We start from the raw sequence: 24,090 nt of genomic DNA on the forward strand, positions 1-24,090 counted from the left end.
AAGCAGCTGGGAGGAGAGAAAATGGACGAAGACGCCATAGGACACCTAACTTCTTGGAAGCTGATTTAGCAAGAGTAGAGATGTGAAATTTCCAGTTTAGATTTTAGTGAAGGATAGACCGAGTGTGTTTAATGTAGAGGAGAGGGAAGTTGAGTGTTATTGAAGAAGAGAGGATAGTTGTCTGGAAGGTTATGTCGAGTAGATAGTTGTAGAAATTGAGTTTTGAGGCATTGAACAAAACCAGGTTTTCTCTGCCCCAATCAGAAACAAGTGAAAGATCAGAAGTTAGGCGTCCTATAGCATCTCGCCTTGAGTCATTTAATTGTTGTTGGGTTGGGCGTCTGTTGAACGCTGTTGAATAATGCAGGTGGTATCATCAGCATAGGAGTGGATAGGGCATTGAGTCAGATTTAGGAGATCATTGATGAATAATAGAAAGAGAGTGGGTGATAGGACAGAACCCTGTGGAACACCACTGTTGATAGTTTTAGGGAAGAACAGTGACCGTCTACTACAGCAGCAATAGAACGATCGGAAAGGAAACTGGAGATGAAGGTACAGAGAGAAGGATAGAATCCGTAGGAGGGTAGTTTAGAAATTAAAGATTTGTGCCAGACTCTATCGAAGGCTTTCGATATGTCAAGGCCGACAGCAAAGGTTTCACCGAAGTCCCTAAAAGAGGATGACCAAGATTCAGTTAGGAAAGTAAGAAGATCACCAGTAGATCTGCCTTTACGGAAACCATACTGGCAATCAGAGAGAAGGTTGTGAGCTGATAGATGCCTCATTATCTTCCTATTAAGGATAGACTCAAAGGCTTTAGAAAGGCAGGAAATCAAAGCTATAGGGCGGTAGTTAGAAGGATTGGAGTGGTCACCTTTTTAGGACAGGTTGAATGTGAGCAAACTTCCAGCAAGAAGGATAAATAGAAGTAGAGAGACACAGATGAAAGAGTTTGACCAGGCAGTGAGCGAGTTCGGAAGCACAGTTTTGAGAACAACAGGAGGGACTCCATCCGGACCGTAAGCCTTCCGAGAATCAAGGCCAGAGAGGGCCAGGAAAACGTCTTTATAAAGAATTTTAATTTTAGGGATGAAGTAGTCAGAGGGTGGAGGAGTAGGAGGAATATGCCCAGAATCATCCAAAGTTGAGTTGGTAGCAAAGGTTTGAGCGAAGAGTTCAGCTTTAGAAAAAGAAGAGACAGCTGTAGAGCCATCTGGATGAAGTAAAGGAGGGAAAGACGAAGAAGTAAAGTTGTTAGAGATATTATTGGCTAGATGCCAGAAATCTCGAGAGGAGTTAGAATTGGAAAAACTTTGACATTTTCTATTGATGAAAGAGTTTTTAGTAAGTTGGAGATACAGACCAAACAGGGATTACAGAATGGGTGATGAGAAAATTAAAGAGACCAATGAGGAGAAAGACTTAGGAGTAACCGTACAAAACACTTTGTCATCGGAGAAGCACATTAACAAGATTTTTGGGAAAACATACAACATGCTTCAAAATATTGGCCTTGCATTCCACTACCTCGATGAAGGAATGATGAAGATATTATGTACCTTAATAAGACCCCAGCTAGAATATGCAGCATGTGTCTGGTCACTGCATATGAAGAAAAATGTGAAAAAGGTAGAAAGGGTACAAAGGCTGGCAACAAGGATGGTACCAGGACTCAGGTAGTTAGACTATGAGGAAAGACTGAGGAAGCTGGGGCTGACCACATTAGAAGAGAGAAGAACAAGAGGAGACATGATAACTATGTATAAATTGGTGAACAAGATTGACATACTGGATAGAGAGTTGATAAAGGTGACCACAAGTAATTATCTCCGAGGACATGGAAAAAAGCTAATAAAGGACATCTGTCTAAATGACGTAAGAAAATACAGTTTCCGATCGTAGCATTGATAAGTGGAATAAACTGAGCAGTCATGTGTTGAGCTATGTGTCAATCAGATGAAAGAGAGATATGACAGGAATGGACAAGGAGACAGGACACAGAGAGCTTAGCTGGGCCCTGTAATACACAAATAGGTAAACACAAATAGGTAATTACACACACACACACACACACACACACACACACACACACACACACACACACACCGGTAGCTCAGTGGTTAGAGCGCTGGCTTCACAAGAGAGGACTTTCGATTCAGCTGGGTGGAGATATTTGGTTGTGTCTCCTTTCACGTGTAGTATTCATAGCAGTGAGTAGGTACATGTAAATCGAGGAGTTGTGACCTTGTTGTCCCGGTGTGTGTTGTGTGCCTGGTCTCAGGCCTATCCAAGATGGAAATAATGAGCTCTGAGCTCGTTGAGGGTAAGTGGCTGTCTCATCAGAGACTGCAGCAGATCAAACAGTGAATTACACACATACACACCACATTAGAAGAGAGAAGAACAAGAGGAGACATGATAACTATGTATAAATTGGTGTACAAGATTGACATACTGGATAGAGAGTTGATAAAGGTGACTACAAGTAATTATCTCCGAGGACATGGAAAAAACCTAATAAAGGACATCTGTCTAAATGACGTGAGAAAATACAGTTTGATCGTAGCATTGATAAGTGGAATAAACTGAGCAGTCATGTCGTATGTGTGTGTCAATCAGATGAAAGAGAGATATGACAGGAATGGACAAGAAGACAGGACACAGAGAGCTTAGCTCGGGCCCTGTAATACAAAAATAGGTAAATACAATAGGTAAATACACACATATAATTTGCTAAGGACAAAAGCCATGTCCTGGAAATGGGAAAGAGTGAAATACGACCAGTGAGAATCTATAAGATGGGAGATGGAGTAGAACTGGATAAAGTAAAAAACGAAAAGGATTTGGGAGTGATGATGGAAGAAAACAATCAACCGGCAAGCCATACTGATAGAATTTTCAGAGAGACATAAAAATGCTAAGGAATATTGGAATAGCATTTCACTACATGGACAAAGAAATGATGAAAAAACTGATAAGTACTATAATAAGACCCAGATTAGAAAATGCAGGAGTAGTGTGGACCCCTCACAAAAAAAAACATAAGGAAGTTGGAGAGACTACAAAAAAGGCTACAAGAATGGTCCGAGGACTTGAAGGGATGACATATGAGGAGAGACTAAAGGCTATGGATCTTCGAACATTGGAGCAAAGAAGGGAGAGAGGGGATCTCATACAAGTTTATAAAATGGTAAATGGAATGGACCAAGTGGACAATGAGTATCTGATCCTGAGAGAAGAATATGCCAGTCGAAGCACAAGATTGCATAGCAAGAAGCTGAGGAAGGGAAGATGTGTAAGATATATTAAATAGTATAGTTTCCCGCAAAGCTGTATTGAGACATGGAACAGTTTGAATGAAGAAGTAATGTCTGCAACGAGTGTGCATACTTTTAAAGTAAGATTGGATAAGTGTAGATATGGAGACGCAGCTACATGAGCATAAAGCCCAGACCCTGTAAAACTACAACTAGATAAATACACACACACACACACACACACACACACACACACACACACACACACACACACACACACACACACACACACACACACACACACAGACGAAATGAAATCAGTAAAAGACCTACTAAAAACATCTGAATGACGAGGATAGACAGAACTTAAAAGAGGAAGTAGAAGAAATCCATAGAATGGGATCATATCAAGAAGGAACAGTGAGACCAATTAAGATATTACTAAAATCACAAGCAGCAGCAGAAGAAGTACTATATAGAAAAACAAAACTCAGAGAAACAGAAGGTTGCAAACATATATATATAAAAAAAAAATAGAAACAAGGAGGAATGGAAGAGACACAATGAACTGGTGGCAAAAGCAAGAGAAAAAAATAATGAAAGGTCAGAGGAGGAGAAGAAGGCATTTTTTGGGAGAATTATAGGAGACAGGATAAGGAAATGGTATATAAAAGAGAAACAAGATAAAAAAATGGAGCAAGTTTAACTAAAAATGATAAGAACAAGAGATTAAAAATGATGTATACAAACATAGATGGGATTTTATCTAGTAAATTACAATTAAGAGATTACATAAAGAAAGAAGAACCAGATATTGTATGCCTGGTGGAAACAAAGTTAAATGAGACAATAAAAATAGACATAGATAAAAGGTATAATATATGGAGGAGAGACAGAGTGGGTAAAGGAGGAGGAGGAGGAGTCATGATGATGTTAAGGAAGGAGATAGTGGTAAATCAAGTGGAGTTTGGGGAAGGAAAATCAGAAATACTGTATGTTAAGATACATATTAATAAAAAGGAGTTAACAATCATTGGAACCTATCTGCCACCAAAAAAAAACTCATGGACTAACCAAGAATATAGAGACATGATAGATGACACAATAAGGAGTCTTACAAGAATCATTAAGGAAAGGAGAAAAGTGATATTGGTAGGAGATTTCAACTGTAAGGAGGTAGACTGGAAAAATTATGAAAGTGGTATGGGGGAAGATGCCTGGGAGATAGATTCCTGAACCTAATGATAGATAATTTGATGGTCCAAAGAGTAAAGGAAAACACAAGATTCAGAGGAAACAATGAGCCGGCAAGATTAGACCTAGTTTTTACAAGGAATATACCAATTAACGATGATATAAGATACAAGTGCCCATTGGGAAAGAGTGACCATGTAATATTAGAGATGGATATAGAAGAAGGAAAGGAAGATAGAGATGAATCATACAAAGGAGACCGATTAAATTACAGAAAGGCTGATATTGAGAATCTCAAGAACTATTTTAAAAACGTAAACTGGGAGAAGATGGAAAACTCATTAACGGTTCAAGAGAAACATAACTTATTTTTGGAAATATACAAAAATGGGGTCAGGGAATATGTCCCGAAATATAGACCTAAAGAAGAAGGAAAGAAAGATTGGTTAAATACAAGATGTGCTAGGACAAAGGAGAAATGAGATGGAGCATGGAAAAGGTGGAGAAGAAACAGAAATCCAGAAAATAAGGAAAACTTCAAAACAGCAAGAAATGAATATGCTAATGTGAGAAAGGAAGAAGAAAGGAACTATGAAAAGGACATTGTCGAAAAATGTAAGGAACAACCAAAATTGTTCTACAGATTCATAAATAAAAAATTAAGACAAAAAGAAACAATAGAAAGGTTAAAGGGAGAGAACAGAATGGAGGAAGACCCAAAAAGTATGGCAGAACTGTTAAATAGTAAATTTCATGAGGTCTTTACTACGGAATCCAAATTTGAAACACCACAGGGTAATAGAGAGACTGTCTATATGAAAGAGATTAAAGTAACCAAGCTTGAAATAAAAAAGTTGATGACTGAACTAGATGAGGAAAAGGCAATGGGACCGGATGAAGTCTCAGGCAGAATACTGAAAGAATGTAGGGAAGAACTAGCAAATCCTATATACAACATCATAAAATGCTCAATAGAAAATGGAACAGTGCCAGTGGAGTGGAAAAGACCTGAGGTGGTTCCCATATATAAGAGCGGAAGGAAGGAAGAAACTTTAAATTACAGGCCGGTATCACTAACTAGTGTAATATGCAAGATGTGTGAAAAAGTAATAAAGAAGCAATGGATCGGGTTTCTTGAAGACAACAAAATATTATCAAATAGCCAATTTGGTTTTAGAAAAGGTCGGTCATGTGTGACAAATTTATTGAGTTTCTACTCTAGAATAGTTGATAAAGTACAAGAGAGAGAGGGATGGGTTGACTGTATTTATTTAGATTTAAAAGAGGCGTTTGATAAAGCACCACATGAAAGATTACTATGGAAGTTAGAGGAGAAGGGTGGCTTAAAAGGAAGCACATTGAGATGGATGAAAAATTACTTGATGGGGAGAGAAATAAGAACGATAGTTAAAGATATGAAGTCCAAGTGGAGAACAGTAGACAGCGGAGTGCCACAGGGGTCAGTATTGGCGCTAATACTTTTTCTCGTAAATATAAACGATATGCCAGCTACATAAATCTGCTTGCGGACGATGCGAAACTGTGCAGAGTCATTAAACAAAAAGAGGATTGTGAAATACTACAGGAAGACTTAAACAAGATCTGGAAATGGAGTAAAAAATGGGAGATGGAATTCAATGTGGACAAAAGCCATGTCATGGAAATGGGAAAAAGTGAAAGACGACCAGTGGGAATCTATAAGATGGGAGATGGAGTAGAACTAGAAAAAGTAAAAAAAGAAATGGACTTGGGAGTGACAATGGAAGAAAACAATCAACCGGTAAGCCATATTGATAGAATTTTCAGAAAGACGTATAATTTGCTAAGGAATATTGGATTAGCATTTCACTATATGGACAAAGAAATGATGAAGAAATTGATAAGTACTAAAATAAGACCTAGATTGGAATATGCAGGAGTTGTGTGGACCCCCTATAAAAAGAAACACATAAGGAAATTGGAGAGACTACAAAAAATGGCTATAAGAATGGTTCCAGAATTTAAAGGGATGATATATGAGGAGAGACTAAAAGCTATGGATCTACCAACCCTGGAACAGAGAAGAGAGAGAGGGGATCTGATACAAGTTTATAAATTGATTAACGGAATGGATCAAGTGGATAATGAGAAACTAATCCTTAATCCTAATTTGACATTAGAAGTACAAGATTGCATAGCAAGAAACTGAGGAAGGGAAGATGTCTGAGAGATGTTAAAAAATTTAGTTTCCCGCAAAGATGTGTTGAGACTTGGAACAGTTTGAGTGAGAAAGTGGTGTCAGCAAAGAGTGTACATAGTTTTAAAGAAAAATTGGATAAGTGTAGATATGAAGACAGGGCCACACGATCATAAAGCCCAGGCCCTGTAAAATTACAACTAGGTAAATACAACTAGGTAAATACACACACACACACACACACACACACACACACACACACACACACACACACACACACACACACACACACACACACACACATTTATATTAACGACACACATTTATATTAACGACATGCCAGAAGGAGTGAACAGCTATATAAATCTGTTTGCAGATGATACGAAACTGTGCAGAGTTATAAAGCAAAAGGAGGATTGTGAAATACTGCAAGAAGATCTAAATAAGATCTGGGAATGGAGTAAGAAGTGGGAAATGGAATTCAATGTGAACAAAAGCCATGTCATGGAAATGGTAAAGAGTGAAAGACGACCTGTGGGAATCTATAAGATGGGAGATGGAGTAGAACTGGAGAAAGTTAAAAAGGAAAAGGACTTAGGAGTGACGATGGAAGAAAACAATCAATCTGTAAGCCATATTGATAGAATTTCTGGAGAAACATATAATTTGCTAAGGAATATTGGAGTAACATTTCACTACATGGACAAAGAAATGATGAAGAAATTGATAAGTACTATAATAAGACCCAGATTGGAATATGCAGGAGTAGTGTGGACCCCTCATAAAAAGAAACACATAAGGAAATTGGAGAGGCTACAAAAAATAGCTACAAGAATAGTTCCAGAATTTGAAGGGATGACATATGAGGAGAGACTAAAGGCTATGGATCTACCAGCCCTGGAACAAAGAAGGGAGAGAGGAGACCTGATACAAGTTTATAAATTGATCAACGGAATGGACCAAGTGGATAATAAGAAACTGATCCTGAGAGAAGAATATGACATCCGAAGCACAAGATCGCATAGTAAAAAGCTGAGAAAAGGAAGATGTCTGAGAGATATTAAAAAATATAGTTTCCTGCACAGATGTATCGAGACGTGGAACAGTTTAAATGAAGAAGTAGTGTCTGCAACGAGTGTGCACACTTTTAAAGTAAGATTGGATAAGTGTAGATATGGAGACAGGGCCACACGAGCATAAAGCCCAGGCCCTGTAAAACTACAACTAGGTAAAAACTTTAACTAGGTAAATACACATGCACACACACACACACACAGACACACACACACACACACAAAATTGAAAAATTGTTTGAAAAGTATGGGGACCTGGAAACGAGTTATGACAATGTAAAGAAAGACTGTGCCGATATGAAGAAGGAAAATGAAGCACTGAAAGAGGAAGTTAAGCTAATTAAAGTGAATTGCGAAAAATGTGGAGAATCTCTAGGAAAAGTGATGGAGAAGCAGGCTGAATGGAAAAAAAGTCAGGAAGTGGAAAGAAAGGAGGTAAATTACAAAGTTGCAAGTCTGGAAAAGGAAATCAAAGAGTCTGGGGAGAAAACTTTGGGCCTTGCTGAAATTATAGATCAACAGATCATAGAAGAGAAGATAGCTGAGAAAGTGGTGAAGGTTATTAAGTCAAATGAGACATTGGTGAGGGAAACTGTAGACAAAAAGAGATGTGTGGTGATATTTGGTGTGGAGGAGGATAAGACACCGAGTAAAATGGAGAGAGAAAAAACATAAAAAGGTGATAAATAATATCATTAATGTGGTGCAGGAGGAGGAAAAGACCTAGTACAAGAAATAGAGGACTTCCATAGAATTGGAAAGTTCACAAGAGAAGGTATGAGGCCAATAAGAATCAAACTTAAGTCACAAAAGGATGTAGATGAATTGGTGGAGAAGTCATGGAGGCTAGCCCAGCAGGAAACAACAAGGAAGATTTGGTTGAGAAGAGATCTCGGTGAAAAGGAAAGAGAAATGTTAAATGAGTTGAGAAAGGAGGCTTTGAAAAAAATGAAGAGAGGACAGAAGAGGAGAAGAAAGAGTTTTTCTGGAGAATCTTGGATATGAGACTGAGGAAGTGGTTCATAACCCAGAAAAGAGAAACTTACATATGAGCGAAATGTAATGTATTCCAACATAAATGGAGTGATATCGGGATTTTAGAACTCAACGATTACTTGAGGGACAAGAACCCAGATATTGTGGGTCTTACTGAAACAAAACTGAGAGAGGAGAAGACCTGATGATGGTTGGAGAAGGAAATATAATGTTTGGAAAAGAAATAGAGTAGGTAAGATGGGAGGAGGAGTGATGTTGCTGGTTAAAAAGATATAAAGGTGGATCAAGTGAAAAAGGTATGGGAAAGGCAGAAGTGCTAAAGATCAGAGCAGAAACTAATGAAGGAAAAAGAGGCACTACATAGTGGTGTACGTACCACCTAAGACAAATGCATGGTCAGTACAGGAATATGAAGAAATGATAAGTGATACAGGAACATGTCTGGAAGAAATGTTGGGTGGCTGTGAACGAACTATAATGATGGGAGATTTTAATTGTAAAGAGGTGTGTTGGGAGGACTGGTCAATGGAAGGATCAGAGACAACATGGGGAAATACACTATTGACACTGGCAATGGAAAATGTGTTAACTCAGTGGGTCAAAGAAGATACTAGGTTTGGAGGAGAGGAGCATCGTCAAGACTGGACTTGGTCTTTAGTACAGAGCCAATGGTCATTGAGGAGATGAGGGTGGAGTGCCCTTTAGCAAAGAGTGATCATGCAGTTTTGGAGTTCAAGGTGATAGACGAAGAGAAATCTAGAAGAAATGAAGAATATAAAGTGGGAAGATGGAATTATGCCAAGACAGATTTTGGAAACCTAAAGAAATTCTTTCAAGAGACAAATTGGATGAAATTCAAGAGTGCTAAGGAGCAAATGAAAAGTGGAAGGAATTTATAAAAATATACAAAGAAGGTGAGAAAAATTTGTACCAATAAGACAACATAGAGAAGTTGGAAAGCAGGACTGGTTTAACGATAGATGTGAAAAGGCTAGAACAAGAAAAGAGGATGCAATTCACAAAGGAGACTGCTTTTGACAAACCACTGGTAATGGAACAGAAAGGGATTATGAAGGAGTTTCAAGTAACTGTGGAGGAGATCAAGAACATGATGGGGAGTTTAGAAGTGAGAAAAGCTGTGGGACCTGATGGGGTATCAGGATGGATTTTAAGAGAATGCAGGAGCAATTGGCAGAAAAAGTTTGTGAAGTAATTGATGCCTCATTAAGGGAAGGTGTAGTGCCCCAAGACTGGAAAAGAGCTAACATTGTCCCAATCTATAAATCAGGTAACAAGAGAGACCCATTGAACTATAGACCAGTGTCACTTACAAGTGTGGTAGCTAAGATGTGTGAGAGGGTGGTGAAGAATAGATGGACAGACTTCTTGGAGAAAATGACATACTTTGTGAGTGTCAATTTGGTTTTAGAAAAGGGCGTTCATGCACGACAAACCTGATATGTTACTATTCGAGGGTGATAGATGTAATACAGGAAAGAGATGGTTGGGCTGATGGAATATATCTGGATTTAAAAAAGGCCTTTGATAAGGTACCACACCAGAGACTGATCTGGAAACTTGAAATGGTAGGAGGAGTGCATGGCAGTTTACTAAAATGGATGGAAGACTTTTGGTAGGAAGAGAAATGAGAACAATAATTAAGGACAGACCATCAGAATGGGGATTGGTGGAGAGTGGAGTTCCACAGGGATCAGTGTTGGCACCAGTAATGTTCGCGGTCTACATAAATGACATGGTGGATGGGGTGTCCAGTTATGTGAGCCTATTTGCAGACGATGCAAAATTGTTAAGAAAAGTGAGATGTGACAAAGATTGCGAACTACTCCAGGAAGACTTGGACAGAATATGGAAATGGAGCTGTACATGGCAAATGGAGTTCAACACGACAAAATGCAAGAAAATAGAGTTTGGCAAGAGTGAAAGAAGAATCAGGAGTATGTACAAGATAGGAAATGAAGACATAAAACCAGTCATGAAGAAAAGACCTTGGGGTGACAATTACCAATGACCTATCGCCAGAGAGACATATAAACAAAATAATTGGAGAAGTATTGAACTTATTGAGGAACATAAGAGTGGCGTTCAGATATTTAGATGAAGAAATGATGAAGAAAATAATTACTGCAATGATAAGACCGAGGCTTGAATATGCAACAATACAGTGGGCTCGAACTTAAAGAAACACATAAGGAAACTAGAGAAAGTACAGAGGGCTGCAACGAAAATGGTGCCTGACTTAAGAGATTTGACTTATGAAGACAGACTGAAAAGAATGCAACTTCCGACCCTGGAAAACAGAAGAGAAAGGGGAGACCTGATAGCAATATACAGAGTGATGATTGGCATGGAAAAATGGATAGGGAAGATCTGTGTATGTGGAATGGAAGAATGTCGAGAGGGCATGGGAAAAACTAAAATGGCCACTTATAGGAGAGATGTGAAAAAATATAGCTTCCCTCATAGAAGGGTGGAAGCATGGAATAGTTTAGACGTGGAAGTGGTCAACGCAAGGAATATTCATGATTTTAAGAAAAAGCTGGACATTAATAGATATGGAGACGGGACAACACGAGCATAGCTCTTTTCCCGTATGTTACAATTAGGTAAATACAATTAGGTAAATACACACACACACCGCGTAATGTAGTGGTTAGCATGCTCGACTCACAATCGAGAGGGCTGGGTTAAAGTCCCGGCGCGGCGAGGCAAATGGGCAAGCCTCTTAATGTGTGGCCCCTGTTCACCTAGCAGTAAATAGGTACGGGATGTAACTCGAGGGGTTGTGGACTCGCTTTGCCGGTGTGTGGAGTGTGTTGTGGTCTCAGTCCTACCCGAAGATCAGTCTATGGGCTCTGAGCTCAGTCCATAATGGGGAAGACTGGCTGGGTGACCAGCAGATGACTGTGGTGAATTACACACACACACTAGGTGGACTGCATATACCTAGATCTTAAGAAGACATTTGACTTCTGAAATGGCTGGCTGACTTTTTAAAAGACAGAGAAATATGAGCAATTATAAGAGATAAAAAAAATTTTCCTGGAAAAGTCTTAAGTGGAGTTCCACAGGGGTCGGTATTATCACCAATAATGTTTGTAATATATGTGAATGATATACCAGAAAATATAGACAGTTACATCAGTCTGTTTGCAGATGATGCTAAATTAATGAGAAGGCTGAATAGAAAAGAAGATTGTGAAGCACTACAACACGACTTGGATAAAATAGCGGAATGGTCACTCACATGAAAAATGGAATTTAATACAAAAAAGTGCAGTGTATTAGAATTTGGAATGAAAAAAAGAAGGCCAAAGGGAGTTTACTAAATAAGGAAGGAAGAAATCACGAAGTCTGAAGAAAAGACCTAGGAGTAACCATTGTGGATAACTTGTCACCAGAAAAACATATAAATAGAATTACAGGAAATGCCTATGAACTTGAGAAATATTAAGGTGGCACTCACATAGACGAGGATATGACAAAAAAAGCTGTTAATGACTCTAATACACCCAAAATTAGAATATGTAGCTACAGTATGGTCACCAAACTAAAAGAAACACAAAAGGGGACTAGAGAGAATACAGAGGGCAGCAACAAAGCTTCCCCAAAGTTTAAGTGAACAGTCATTTAAAGAAAGGTTATGAATACTAAGGCTTACAACCTTAGAACAGAGAAGGGAAAGAGGAGATCTTATAGCAGTGTACATAATGATGAACAGAGTGGACAAATTAAATAGAGAAGATTTACTAATCTGGGACAACAGTCTCACAAGAGGACATGGAAAGAAATTAAGAAAGGACAACTGCAGGAGAGATATGAAGAAGTTCAGCTTTCCACAAAGATGTGTAGAAGTGTGGAATGGTTTAGATAAAAGTCGTTGAAGGAAGGAGAATCAATAAGTTCAAAGAAATGTTGGATATGCATAGATATGGAGACGGGACAGCACGAGCATAGCTCTTTTCCTGTATGTTACAACTAGGTAAATACAACTAGGTAAATACACACCTGCAAGTCTCCCTTAGTAGTCTTAAGTTCATGTGCCATCAATTCCTTGGACTTCACAATGGCCTCTTTCTCTGAGATGAGGGAAGCCACCTGTACTGCCAAGTCTTCCTGCTCCTTTTCCATTGCCTCACACTTTCCCTTTAGTGCCGCCAACTCCTGAGAATTTCTAGCCTCGTGTTCCTTAGTGGTGGCCTCCAGCTGGGTCTTGGCAGCCTCCAAGGCACTCACACTCTCCTGCAGCTGACTCTTCTTTGCAGCAAGACACTTCAGCTCTGTGTCATAACTGGCATTCTTGGCTTGGCTGGCTTTGAGTTCCGTTTCCAAGGTGATGTTCTGGGACTGCAACTTTTCCACTTCATCCTTTGCACTCTGTTCTGCAAGGAGTGAGGCAGAGATCTTTCCTTTCAGACTCTCCTTCTCACTTGTTTCCAGCTTGAGCTTGGTCTGCAGTTCATCATTGCTGTGGGACTTCTTCTTGAGGGAGTCTTTCATCGCCTCTAACTCAGTCTTCAGCGCTTCATGGGACATGCTGACGCTGCCCAAACTTTCTTTGGTATCCTGCAGTGTGCTTTCAACCTCACTCTTCTTGGCTTCTATCTCAGACATCTTGCTCTTCAAATTGTGAATCTCTGTGTCCCTGTCCTTCACTTGGGCCTTCTCCCGAGCAAGGTCTGCTTTAAGGGTGTCAATCTCCTTGAGTTGCTGCTTTAGGCTCTCCACGGTCTTCTCCCGTTCCCTCAGGGCAGACTCCAAGGAGGCAGTCTTGGAGGTGAGGTCTTTAAGAGAATTGCCACTGTTGGTGAGTTTGTTGTTCAGCTGCTCAATGGTTTCATTCTTTGAAGCAAGGCCACTCTCTGCTGTGCTCCTGGCATGCTCTGCTTCCCTCAAGGTCTTCCTCAGCTCCTCCACTTGTTCACTCTTCTTCTGCAACACCTCACTCTCCTCCTTTGAGGCATCGTTGATCTTCTCACGCAGACTCTCCAACTCACCAGCCTGTAAAAGAAAGTGCTTTACTTCATAGCATTTGACTATATACTTTCCTCGCTGACTTCCTTGCTCACACTTTGTTCACTAACTCTATTCAATCATATACATACAAATATTTTCCTTTACCACAACTGCCATCCCAAACACACACACACACACACATACTGTCACTCACATCCTTCACACACCAGCCCGTACTAAGTCACACCACCACGCACCTTCTCACTCAACTCTCTGGTCAGCTGGTTCTTGTGATCATCTCCATTCTTCAGCTTGGTCTGCAGCAAGGGCACCTGTTCCTTAAGCACCTCCAGCTCTGACTGTGTGGCTGTGTATTTAAGACTCAGTTCAGACACCTGTAGAAGAGGCAGAGGTGATGGGAGGCTCAAGGGTGACAAAGTTAGTGAGTAGTGGATGATATTTTAATCATATCAATTTCCCTGAAGGATATCAACCTTCAGTGTCAACGTCTTACAAGAAACACCAAGAAGGGATGAAACACATAAGAAGGAAGAACATGAGACAAGAATGAAGAATGAAGGTATAAAGCAAGAAAATAAAAAGGTATCTAAACAAAAGTGGACAATAGACAAAAAATGCATGAAATTGAATAACGATACAAAATAATGAATGATGAATAATCCACTATCAAGTTATCCAAGTTTTCCTTCAGTGCTATTTTCCAAGATACAAATGCAGAGGAAACTGATGGAAAACATGAAACAGTAAATGACGTGGGACCCTTTTCATCCTAATTTCCTCATAAGATCAATCCTCAGTGCCATTCTACCTAAAAGGACACTGTCCTTCCTCAGACATGTAAAGAAAATTCATGAAATGATAAAATTATGTCACCCTTTTCATTTCAGTTTTCCTCAGTGCCTTGTTGTCTAAAATGCCAGTCTGAGTACCACACCTGTTCCTCCATGGCCTGAATGCTCTCCATGTAGTTGGCACACTTGGCCTTCAGCTCTTCTGTCTGCTGAGTGGTTCCTGACAGAGCTGCCTCCCGGTCCTCCAAGTGGCTCTGGATCTGCAACATCTCCTCATCCTTGCCCTAAGAGAGAAGAGAGGAAGGAATTGGATTAAAGGTAAAGGTTCTCATAGAAAAATACACAAGACAGAAAAGATACGGAGAGAGGATAAAAAAAATGCACTGAAGGGAGAGAAAAGAGTTGGATTAAAGATTGTCATAGAAAAGACAAAAAATAGTAAGAAAGGATAAGAAAAATTTGCATCAAAAGTTGTCATTAAAGAAGGGAAGAAATCATTGGAAGGAAAGGAACGACATGTTGGAAAGATGTGAAGGGAGAAAAGAGTTGAATTAAAGGTTGTCATAGAAATATATAAAAAATAGGAAGAGAAGGTAAAAAAAAAAATATTGTATCAAAGGTTGTCAATGGAGAAAGGAAGAAATCATAGGAAGGAAAGGAACAACATGTAGAAAAGATGTGAGGGAAAGGAGAAAAGAGTTAGATTACAGGTTGTTATAGGAGAGGTATGTATTATATGAAGGGGAGAGAAAATACAGTGCTTACCCATAAAATGCACCTTTATTGGTGACAAAAACCCATGCATTTTGTGAAAACGCAAACTGTGAACTGAAGAATCAATGGAAAAAATGGTATATGGTCAGACAACCCCTGAGATTAGGTTACCATATTATAACTCATTTGTACAGTATTTATATTAGTGTGTCACAGATGAGTTCATTGATGGCTCTGTACTATAGTCTGACTCAAATATGAAGGCCGCTGAAGGGGGAGACCTAACGGGGATTCCCCGGCTGCGGCGTCGCCAAGCATCGTAGCACATGTTTCGATCTCATTATTAGCTTACATCTTAATGAACCGTCATAAAAGTGTATTCCTCTAAATTTCTAATAAGGATGTATAGAGAGCTTTGAATATTGTTTTAGTGTAATGAAGACAATGATTTTGTATAGATACCACAAAATGTAGCACCACTGTTCTCCGGCGTTGCTAGTTTTCAAGGTTGGACATGGGTGAGGTCAACCTCCCTGACCGCTGATAATTCCCAGGTCAAATCGAGTCACTCCTCCCCTCCCTGTGGCTCAGGATGGAAGGTGAATATCTCGTCCACACTACTCGCCATCGCAACCTTCATAGTCAAGAGAAATTAATTATTTACAGCGTCAACAAGTTCTGCTTAGAGGATTCTTTTATTATCAATGTGGAGGACACTTCTGACGAAGAACTGTCTGCTTAAATTGCTAAGAGAGGATTATGCCTACAGGGTAAAACCTCTATAAAAAAAAAATGCACCTTAACTCTTACCTCATGGGTGGTGTGGAAAAAGAGTAAAATAAAACAACAAAAAAGATGCATGTCTACTTGTCTATTTTAGAGAGAGAGAGAGAGAGAGAGAGAGAGAGAGAGAGAGAGAGAGAGAGAGAGAGAGAGAGTGTATTTACCTAGTTGTATTTACCTAGTTGTAGTTTTACAGGGCCTGGGCTTTATGCTCGTGTGGTCCCGTCTCCATATCTACACTTATCCAATTTTCTTTAAAACTATGTACACTCTTTGCTGACACCACTTCCTCACTCAAACTGTTCCAAGTCTCAACACATCTTTGGGAAACAAAATTTTTAACATCTCTCAGACATCGTCCTTCCTTAGTTTCTTACTATGCGATCTTGTGCTTCTAAAGTCATATTCTTCTCTCAGGATCAGTTTCTCATTATCCACTTCATCCATTCCATTAATCAATTTATAAACTTGTATCAGATCCCCTCTCTCTCTTCTCTGCTCCAAGGTTGGTAGATCCATTGCCTTTAGTCTCTCCTCATATGCCATCCCTATAAATTCTGGAACCATTCTTGTAGCCATTTTTTGTAGTCTCTCTAATGTGTGTGTGTGTGTGTGTGTGTGTGTGTGTGTGTGTGTGTGTGTGTGTGTGTGTGTGTGTGTGTGTGTGTGTAATTCACTGTTTGATCTGCTACAGTCTCTGAGAGACAGCCAGACGTTACCCTCTGAACGAGCTCAGAGCTTATTATTTCGATCTTGGGATCTGAGACCAGGCACACACACACCGACAACAAGGTCACAACTCCTCGATTTACATGTGTGAACAAGGGCTACGTGAAAGGAGACACACCCAAATATCTCCATCCGGCCGTGTGTGTGTGTGTGTGTGTGTGTGTGTGTGTATTTACCTAATTGTATTTACCTAATTGTAACATACGGAAAAGAGCTATGCTCGTGTTGTCCCGTCTCCATATCTATTAATGTCCAGCTTTTCTTAAAATCATGAATATTCCTTGCGTTGACCACTTCCACGTCTAAACTATTCCATGCTTCCACCCTTCTATGAGGAAGCTATATTTTTCACATCTCTCCTATAAGTGGCCATTTTAGTTTTTCCCATGCCCTCTCGACATTCTTCCATTCCACATACACAGATCTTCCCTATCCATTTTTCCATGCCAATCATCACTCTGTATATTGCTATCAGGTCTCCCTTTCTCTTCTGTTTTCCAGGGTTGGAAGTTGCATTCTTTTCAGTCTGTCTTCATAAGTCAAATCTCTTAAGTCAGGCACCATTTTCGTTGCAGCCCTCTGTACTTTCTCTAGTTTCCTTATGTGTTTCTTTAAGTTCGGAGCCCACTGTATTGTTGCATATTCAAGCCTCGGTCTTATCATTGCAGTAATTATTTTCTTCATCATTTCTTCATCTAGATATCTGACGCCACTCTTATGTTCCTCAATAAGTTCAATACTTCTCCAATTATTTTGTTTATATGTCTCTCTGGCGATAGGTCATTGGTAATTGTCACCCCAAGGTCTTTTTCTTCATGACTGGTTTTATGTCTTCATTTCCTATCTTGTACATACTCCTGATTCTTCTTTCACTCTTGCCAAACTCTATTTTCTTGCATTTTGTCGTGTTGAACTCCATTTGCCATGTACAGCTCCATTTCCATATTCTGTCCAAGTCTTCCTGGAGTAGTTCGCAATCTTTGTCACATCTCACTTTTCGTAACAATTTTGCATCGTCTGCAAATAGGCTCACATAACTGGACACCCCATCCACCATGTCATTTATGTAGACTGCGAACATTACTGGTGCCAACACTGATCCCTGTGGAACTCCACTCTCCACCAATCCCCATTCTGATGGTCTGTCCTTAATTATTGTTCTCATTTCTCTTCCTACCAAAAGTCTTCCATCCATTTTAGTAAACTGCCATGCACTCCTCCTACCATTTCAAGTTTCCAGATCAGTCTCTGGTGTGGTACCTTATCAAAGGCCTTTTTTAAATCCAGATATATTCCATCAGCCCAACCATCTCTTTCCTGTATTACATCTATCACCCTCGAATAGTAACATATCAGGTTTGTCGTGCATGAACGCCCTTTCCTAAAACCAAATTGACACTCACAAAGTATGTCATTTTCTCCAAGAAGTCTGTCCATCTAGTCTTCACCACCCTCTCACACATCTTAGCTACCACACTTGTAAGTGACACTGGTCTATAGTTCAATGGGTCTCTCTTGTTACCTGATTTATAGATTGGGACAATGTTAGCTCTTTTCCAGTCTTGGGGCACTACGCCTTCCCTTAATGAGGCATCAATTACTTCACAAACTTTTTCTGCCAATTGCTCCCTGCATTCTCTTAAAATCCATCCTGATACCCCATCAGGTCCCACAGCTTTTCTCACTTCTAAACTCCCCATCATGTTCTTGATCTCCTCCACCGTTACTTGAAACTCCTTCATAATCCCTTTCTGTTCCATTACCAGTGGTTTGTCAAAAGCAGTCTCCTTTGTGAATACCTTCCGAAAGCATCCATTCATAGCCTCTGCCATTTCCCTGGGATCTTCACTGTATACTCCATTTACTTCTAAACTTTCAATACTTTCTCTATTTTTGATGTTGTTGTTCACATGTCTGTAAAAAAGCCTTGGTTGGTCTTTACATTTATCAATTATATCCTTTTCTTGTTTCTTTCTTTCTTCTCTTCTAATCAACACATATTCATTTCTTGCTCTTTTGTAACTTTCCCACTGCTTAATCCGTCTTTTCCTTCTCCACCTCTTCCATGCATCCTCTTTTCTTGTTCTAGCCTTTTCACATCTATCGTTAAACCAGTCCTGCTTTCCAACTTCTCTATGTTGTCTTATTGGTACAAATTTTTCTCACCTTCTTTGTATATTTTTATAAATTCCTTCCACTTTTCATTTGCTCCTTAGCACTCTTGAATTTCATCCAATTTGTCTCTTGAAAGAATTTCTTTAGGTTTCCAAAATCTGTCTTGGCATAATTCCATCTTCCCACTTTATATTCTTCATTTCTTCTAGATTTCTCTTCGTCTATCACCTTGAACTCCAAAACTGCATGATCACTCTTTGCTAAAGGGCACTCCACCCTCATCTCCTCAATGACCATTGGCTCTGTACTAAAGACCAAGTCCAGTCTTGACGATGCTCCCTCTCCTCCAAACCTAGTATCTTCTTTGACCCACTGAGTTAACACATTTTCCATTGCCAGTGTCAATAGTGTATTTCCCCATGTTGTCTCTGATCCTTCCATTGACCAGTCCTCCCAACACACCTCTTTACAATTAAAATCTCCCATCATTATAGTTCGTTCACAGCCACCCAACATTTCTTCCAGACATGTTCCTGTATCACTTATCATTTCTTCATATTCCTGTACTGACCATGCATTTGTCTTAGGTGGTACGTACACCACTATGTAGTGCCTCTTTTTTCCTTCATTAGTTTCTGCTCTGATCTTTAGCACTTCTGCCTTTCCCATACCTTTTTCACTTGATCCACCTTTATATCTTTTTTAACCAGCAACATCACTCCTCCTCCCATCTTACCTACTCTATTTCTTTTCCAAACGTTATATTTCCCTTCTCCAACCTTCATCAGGTCTTCTCCCTCTCTCAGTTTTGTTTCAGTAAGACCCACAATATCTGGGTTCTTGTCCCTCAAGTAATCGTTGAGTTCTAAAATCCCGATATCACTCCATTTATGTTGGAATACATTACATTTCGCTCATATGTAAGTTTCTTTAGTCCTTTCTTGCTGTACTTTTCTGGGTTATGAACCACTTCCTCAGTCTCATATCCAAGATTCTCCAGAAAAACTCTTTCTTCTCCTCTTCTGTCCTCTCTTCATTTTTTTCAAAGCCTCCTTTCTCAACTCATTTAACATTTCTCTTTCCTTTTCACCGAGATCTCTTCTCAACCAAATCTTCCTTGTTGTTTCCTGCTGGGCTAGCCTCCATGACTTCTCCACCAATTCATCTACATCCTTTTGTGACTTAAGTTTGATTCTTATTGGCCTCATACCTTCTCTTGTGAACTTTCCAATTCTATGGAAGTCCTCTATTTCTTGTACTAGGTCTTTTCCTCCTCTTGCACCACATTAATGATATTATTTATCACCTTTTTATGTTTTCTCTCTCTCCATTTTACTCGGTGTCTTATCCTCCTCCACACCAAATATCACCACACATCTCTTTTTGTCTACAGTTTCCCTCACCAATGTCTCATTTGACTTAATAACCTTCACCACTTTCTCAGCTATCTTCTCTTCTATGATCTGTTGATCTATAATTTCAGCAAGGCCCAAAGTTTTCTCCCCTGACTCTTTGATTTCCTTTTCCAGACTTGCAACTTTGTAATTTACCTCCTTTCTTTCCACTTCCTGACTTTTTTCCATTCAGCCTGCTTCTCCATCACTTTTCCTAGAGATTCTCCACATTTTTCGCAATTCACTTTAATTAGCTTAACTTCCTCTTTCAGTGCTGCATTTTCCTTCTTCATATCGGCACAGTCTCTTTTTACATTGTCATAACTCGTTTCCAGGCCCTCATACTTTTCAAACAGTTTTCAATTTTACCTTCTAACTCCAGAATTTTCTTCACATAAGTGCTCTTCTCCATTATTCCTTGAAACCCTGTGAAGTCTGATTCCTCTTTCGAGTTCACGGCCGCCATGTTGCGCAGACGTAAACAAACCAGCTGATGGCTCAAACGCAGGCTACAGTTTATATTTACCTTCACTGGACATTATTTTGCTAATCAACAGTTAACATGACTATATGGAGACGGGACAAACATTACCAGCTCCTTTCCCACCTTGGTTACTCTTAGGTAACTGTAGAATTATAGATGATTGCTCTGGAGCTCAGCGACCACCTCCGCCATCGACGATGTCCCGTGTGTGTATTTACCTATTTGTATTTACCTATTTGTGTATTACAGGGCCCGAGCTAAGCTCTCTGTGTCCTGTCTCCTTGTCCATTCCTGTCATATCTCTCTTTCATCTGATTGACACACACCGTGTCAACGACATGACTGCTCAGTTTATTCCACTTATCAATGCTACGATGGGGGAAACTGTATTTTCTCACGTCATTTAGACAGATGTCCTTTATTAGCTTTTTTCCATGTCCTCGAAGATAATTACTTGTGATCACCTTTATCAACTCTCTATCCAGTATGTCAATCTTGTTCACCAATTTATACATAGTTATCATGTCTCCTCTTGTTCTTCTCTCTTCTAATGTGGTCAGCCCCAGCTTCCTCAGTCTTTCCTCATAGTCTAACTCCCTAAGTCCTGGTACCATCCTTGTTGCCAGCCTTTGTACCCTTTCTACCTTCTTCACATTTTTCTTCATATGCGGGGTGTGTGTGTGTGTGTGTGTGTGTGTGTGTGTGTGTGTGTGTGTGTGTGTGTGTGTGTGTGTGTGTGTGTATTCACCTACTTGTATTCACCTAGTTGTAATTTTACAGGGCCTGGGTATCATACTCGTGTGGCCCCGTCTCCATATCTACACACATCCAACTTTCCTTTAAAACTATGCACACTCCTCGCTGACACAACCTCCTCACTCAAACCATTCCACACCTCCACACATCTTTGTGGGAAACTATATTTCTTCACATCCTTCAAGCATATTCCCTTGGCTATCTTTTACTATGCGATCTTGTAGTTCTATTTAAGTTTTCCTCTCTCAACATCATTTGCTCATTATCCACTTCATCCAGTCCGTTCAACAGTTTATAAACCTGTATTAAATCTCCTCTTTCTCTTCTTTGTTCCAAGGTAAGCAAATTCATTTCTTTTAATCTCTCCTCATAGGTCATTTCTGCCAATTCCGGAACCATTTTTGTTGCCATTCTCTGCAATCTCTCCAACTTCCTTATAAGCTTCTTTTTATAAGAGGACCAAACCACTCCAGCATATTCCAATCTTGGTCTAATTACCGTACTAATTAATTTCTTCATCATATCTTTATCCATATAATGGAAGGCTAATCCAATATTTTTTATCAAACTATACGTTTCTCCAAACATCTTATCAATATGAGCCTCAAACTGCCCATGGTCTTGTATTATCACTCCCAAATCCTTTTCCTTTTCCACCTTTTTCAACACTACTTCTTCACCCATCTTATATGACCCTCTTGGCCGTCTTCCACTCTTACCCATCTCCATCACATGACTTTTGCTCAGATTAAATTCCATTTGCCACCTCTTGCTCCACTCCCAAATCTTATCCAGATCTGCCTGTAAAATTTCACAATCTTCTTCACTCTTCACACACCTACACAACTTGCATCATCCATAAACAAATTAATATAACTGTTTATTCCCTCTGGCATGTCATTAATATATACAAGGAAAAGTAATTGGTGCCAGCACTGAGCCTTGTGGGACTCCACTCTCCACCACCAACCAGTCCGACTTTGCATCCCTTATTACCGTTCTCATCTCCCTCCATCTCAAGTAGTTTTCCATCCACTTTAACACTTTTCCTTTCAGTCCTCCATAAATCTCTAATTTCCATAACAGTCTCATGTGAGGTACCTTGTCAAAAGCTTTCTTTAAATCCAAATATACACAGTCCATCCATCCCTCTCTCTCTTGTATTTTGTTAACCACTCTTGAATAAAAGCTCAGTAGATTTGTTACACGTGACCTCCCTTTCCTAAAGCCAAATTGATGATCCGATAATAACTTATGTTCCTCCAGGAACCGTATTCAATATTTCTTTATCACCCTCTCACAAATCTTACCGACCACACTTGTTAGAGACACAGGTCTATAGTTAAGAGGCTCTTCCTTACTGCCTCCCTTATAAATGGGCACCACTTCAGCTCTCTTCCACTCTACTGGTACTTCCCCTGTTTCTAATGAACACTTTATAATATCATATAATGGATCAATCAGTTCTTCTCTACACTCCTTCAATAATTTTCCTGAAACTTCATCTGGTCCCATCGCTTTATCATCTTTAAGTTCCTCCAACATTTTATATAACTCCTTTTTAGGTATCTTAATGTCATCCATGTGCACATGGATCTTAATCTTAATGTCATCCATGTGTGTGTGTGTGTGTGTGTGTGTGTGTGTGTGTGTGTGTGTGTGTGTGTGTGTGTGTGTGTGTGTGTGTGTGTGTGTGTGTGTGTGAACCAATGCATGCTGTGAAACACTCTGAAGCAGGACATACACACACACACACACACACACACACACACACACACACACACACACACACACACACACACACACACACACACACACACACGAGACAGAGGAAGGACGCGATACCATCGCTCCCGAGAATCAGCTGATCTTCACTACCTTTGTTTGGGTTTACAGTGGCCTGGGCGAAAAGTGTGGACTCATTTTTTTTTCATGAATACAGTGTTAAATAATAATGAGTGAGAAAGATATTCCATCTAAATGCAGGTATGTGACAAGAGAAAGAATGAAAGCTGATGATGACAATGTTGGTGAGGGAGAAAGAGAATTTGAAGGCTTTGATACGCAAACTTCACTATTTGATAGAGTCTTAACTATCGAACGTAAATTAGATAAATTGATAAAGGAGAGTATGGGAATGAAAGAGAATGAAGAACAGGATAAAGAGCTCCAGAAATTGAAAGAAAGGATAAAAGAGTGGAAGAAAACGAAACTAGGCTAAGAACCGAAAATGAAGAATTAAAAGTCCAAATAGCGAACTATAAGAAATTGATGGAAGAAGGACTCGGTAAAGCCGAGAAAGAAAAGAAAAGCTAAAAGATCTAGTTAACAAAGAAGAAGAAAGAGTACAAGACGTGATTAAAAAGAAGTACAAGCATGGAGAATCCAAGATAAGAAAGACAAGGAATCATTTCAAGAAGTATTTCAAGAACAGTTAAAAGAAAGAGATGAAAATATGACAAGCAAAATGATAGGAGTCCTCAAGAAAAAGAAAATTTAGTAAGAGAAATCAGAAAAAAGAAGAGTGTAATTATTTTTGACTGAAAGAAAAAATGTTAAATATAGACCAAGAAGGGAAAAAGACAAAATGAAATCAGTAAAAGACCTACTAAAACATCTGAATGACGAGG

At 39.5% G+C, this 24,090-nt stretch overlaps 1 protein-coding gene across 1 annotated transcript in view; it reads right to left on the reverse strand.

The window, feature by feature from the left end:
• The window catches only part of LOC123512540 (early endosome antigen 1-like), a 98,688-nt gene that overhangs the window by 39,726 nt on the left and 34,872 nt on the right, over positions 1–24,090 (reverse strand). Inside the window, exons 9-11 of the mRNA XM_045268966.1 lie at positions 14,629–14,769; positions 13,931–14,068; positions 12,726–13,718 (exon numbers count right to left, since the gene is read on the reverse strand). Coding sequence (XP_045124901.1) covers positions 12,726–13,718; positions 13,931–14,068; positions 14,629–14,769 — 1,272 coding nt within the window. The remainder of the gene's footprint in view (positions 1–12,725; positions 13,719–13,930; positions 14,069–14,628; positions 14,770–24,090) is intronic.

Source organism: Portunus trituberculatus, chromosome 34 (assembly GCF_017591435.1).
Source record: "Portunus trituberculatus isolate SZX2019 chromosome 34, ASM1759143v1, whole genome shotgun sequence".
Lineage (NCBI taxonomy): Eukaryota > Metazoa > Arthropoda > Malacostraca > Decapoda > Portunidae > Portunus > Portunus trituberculatus.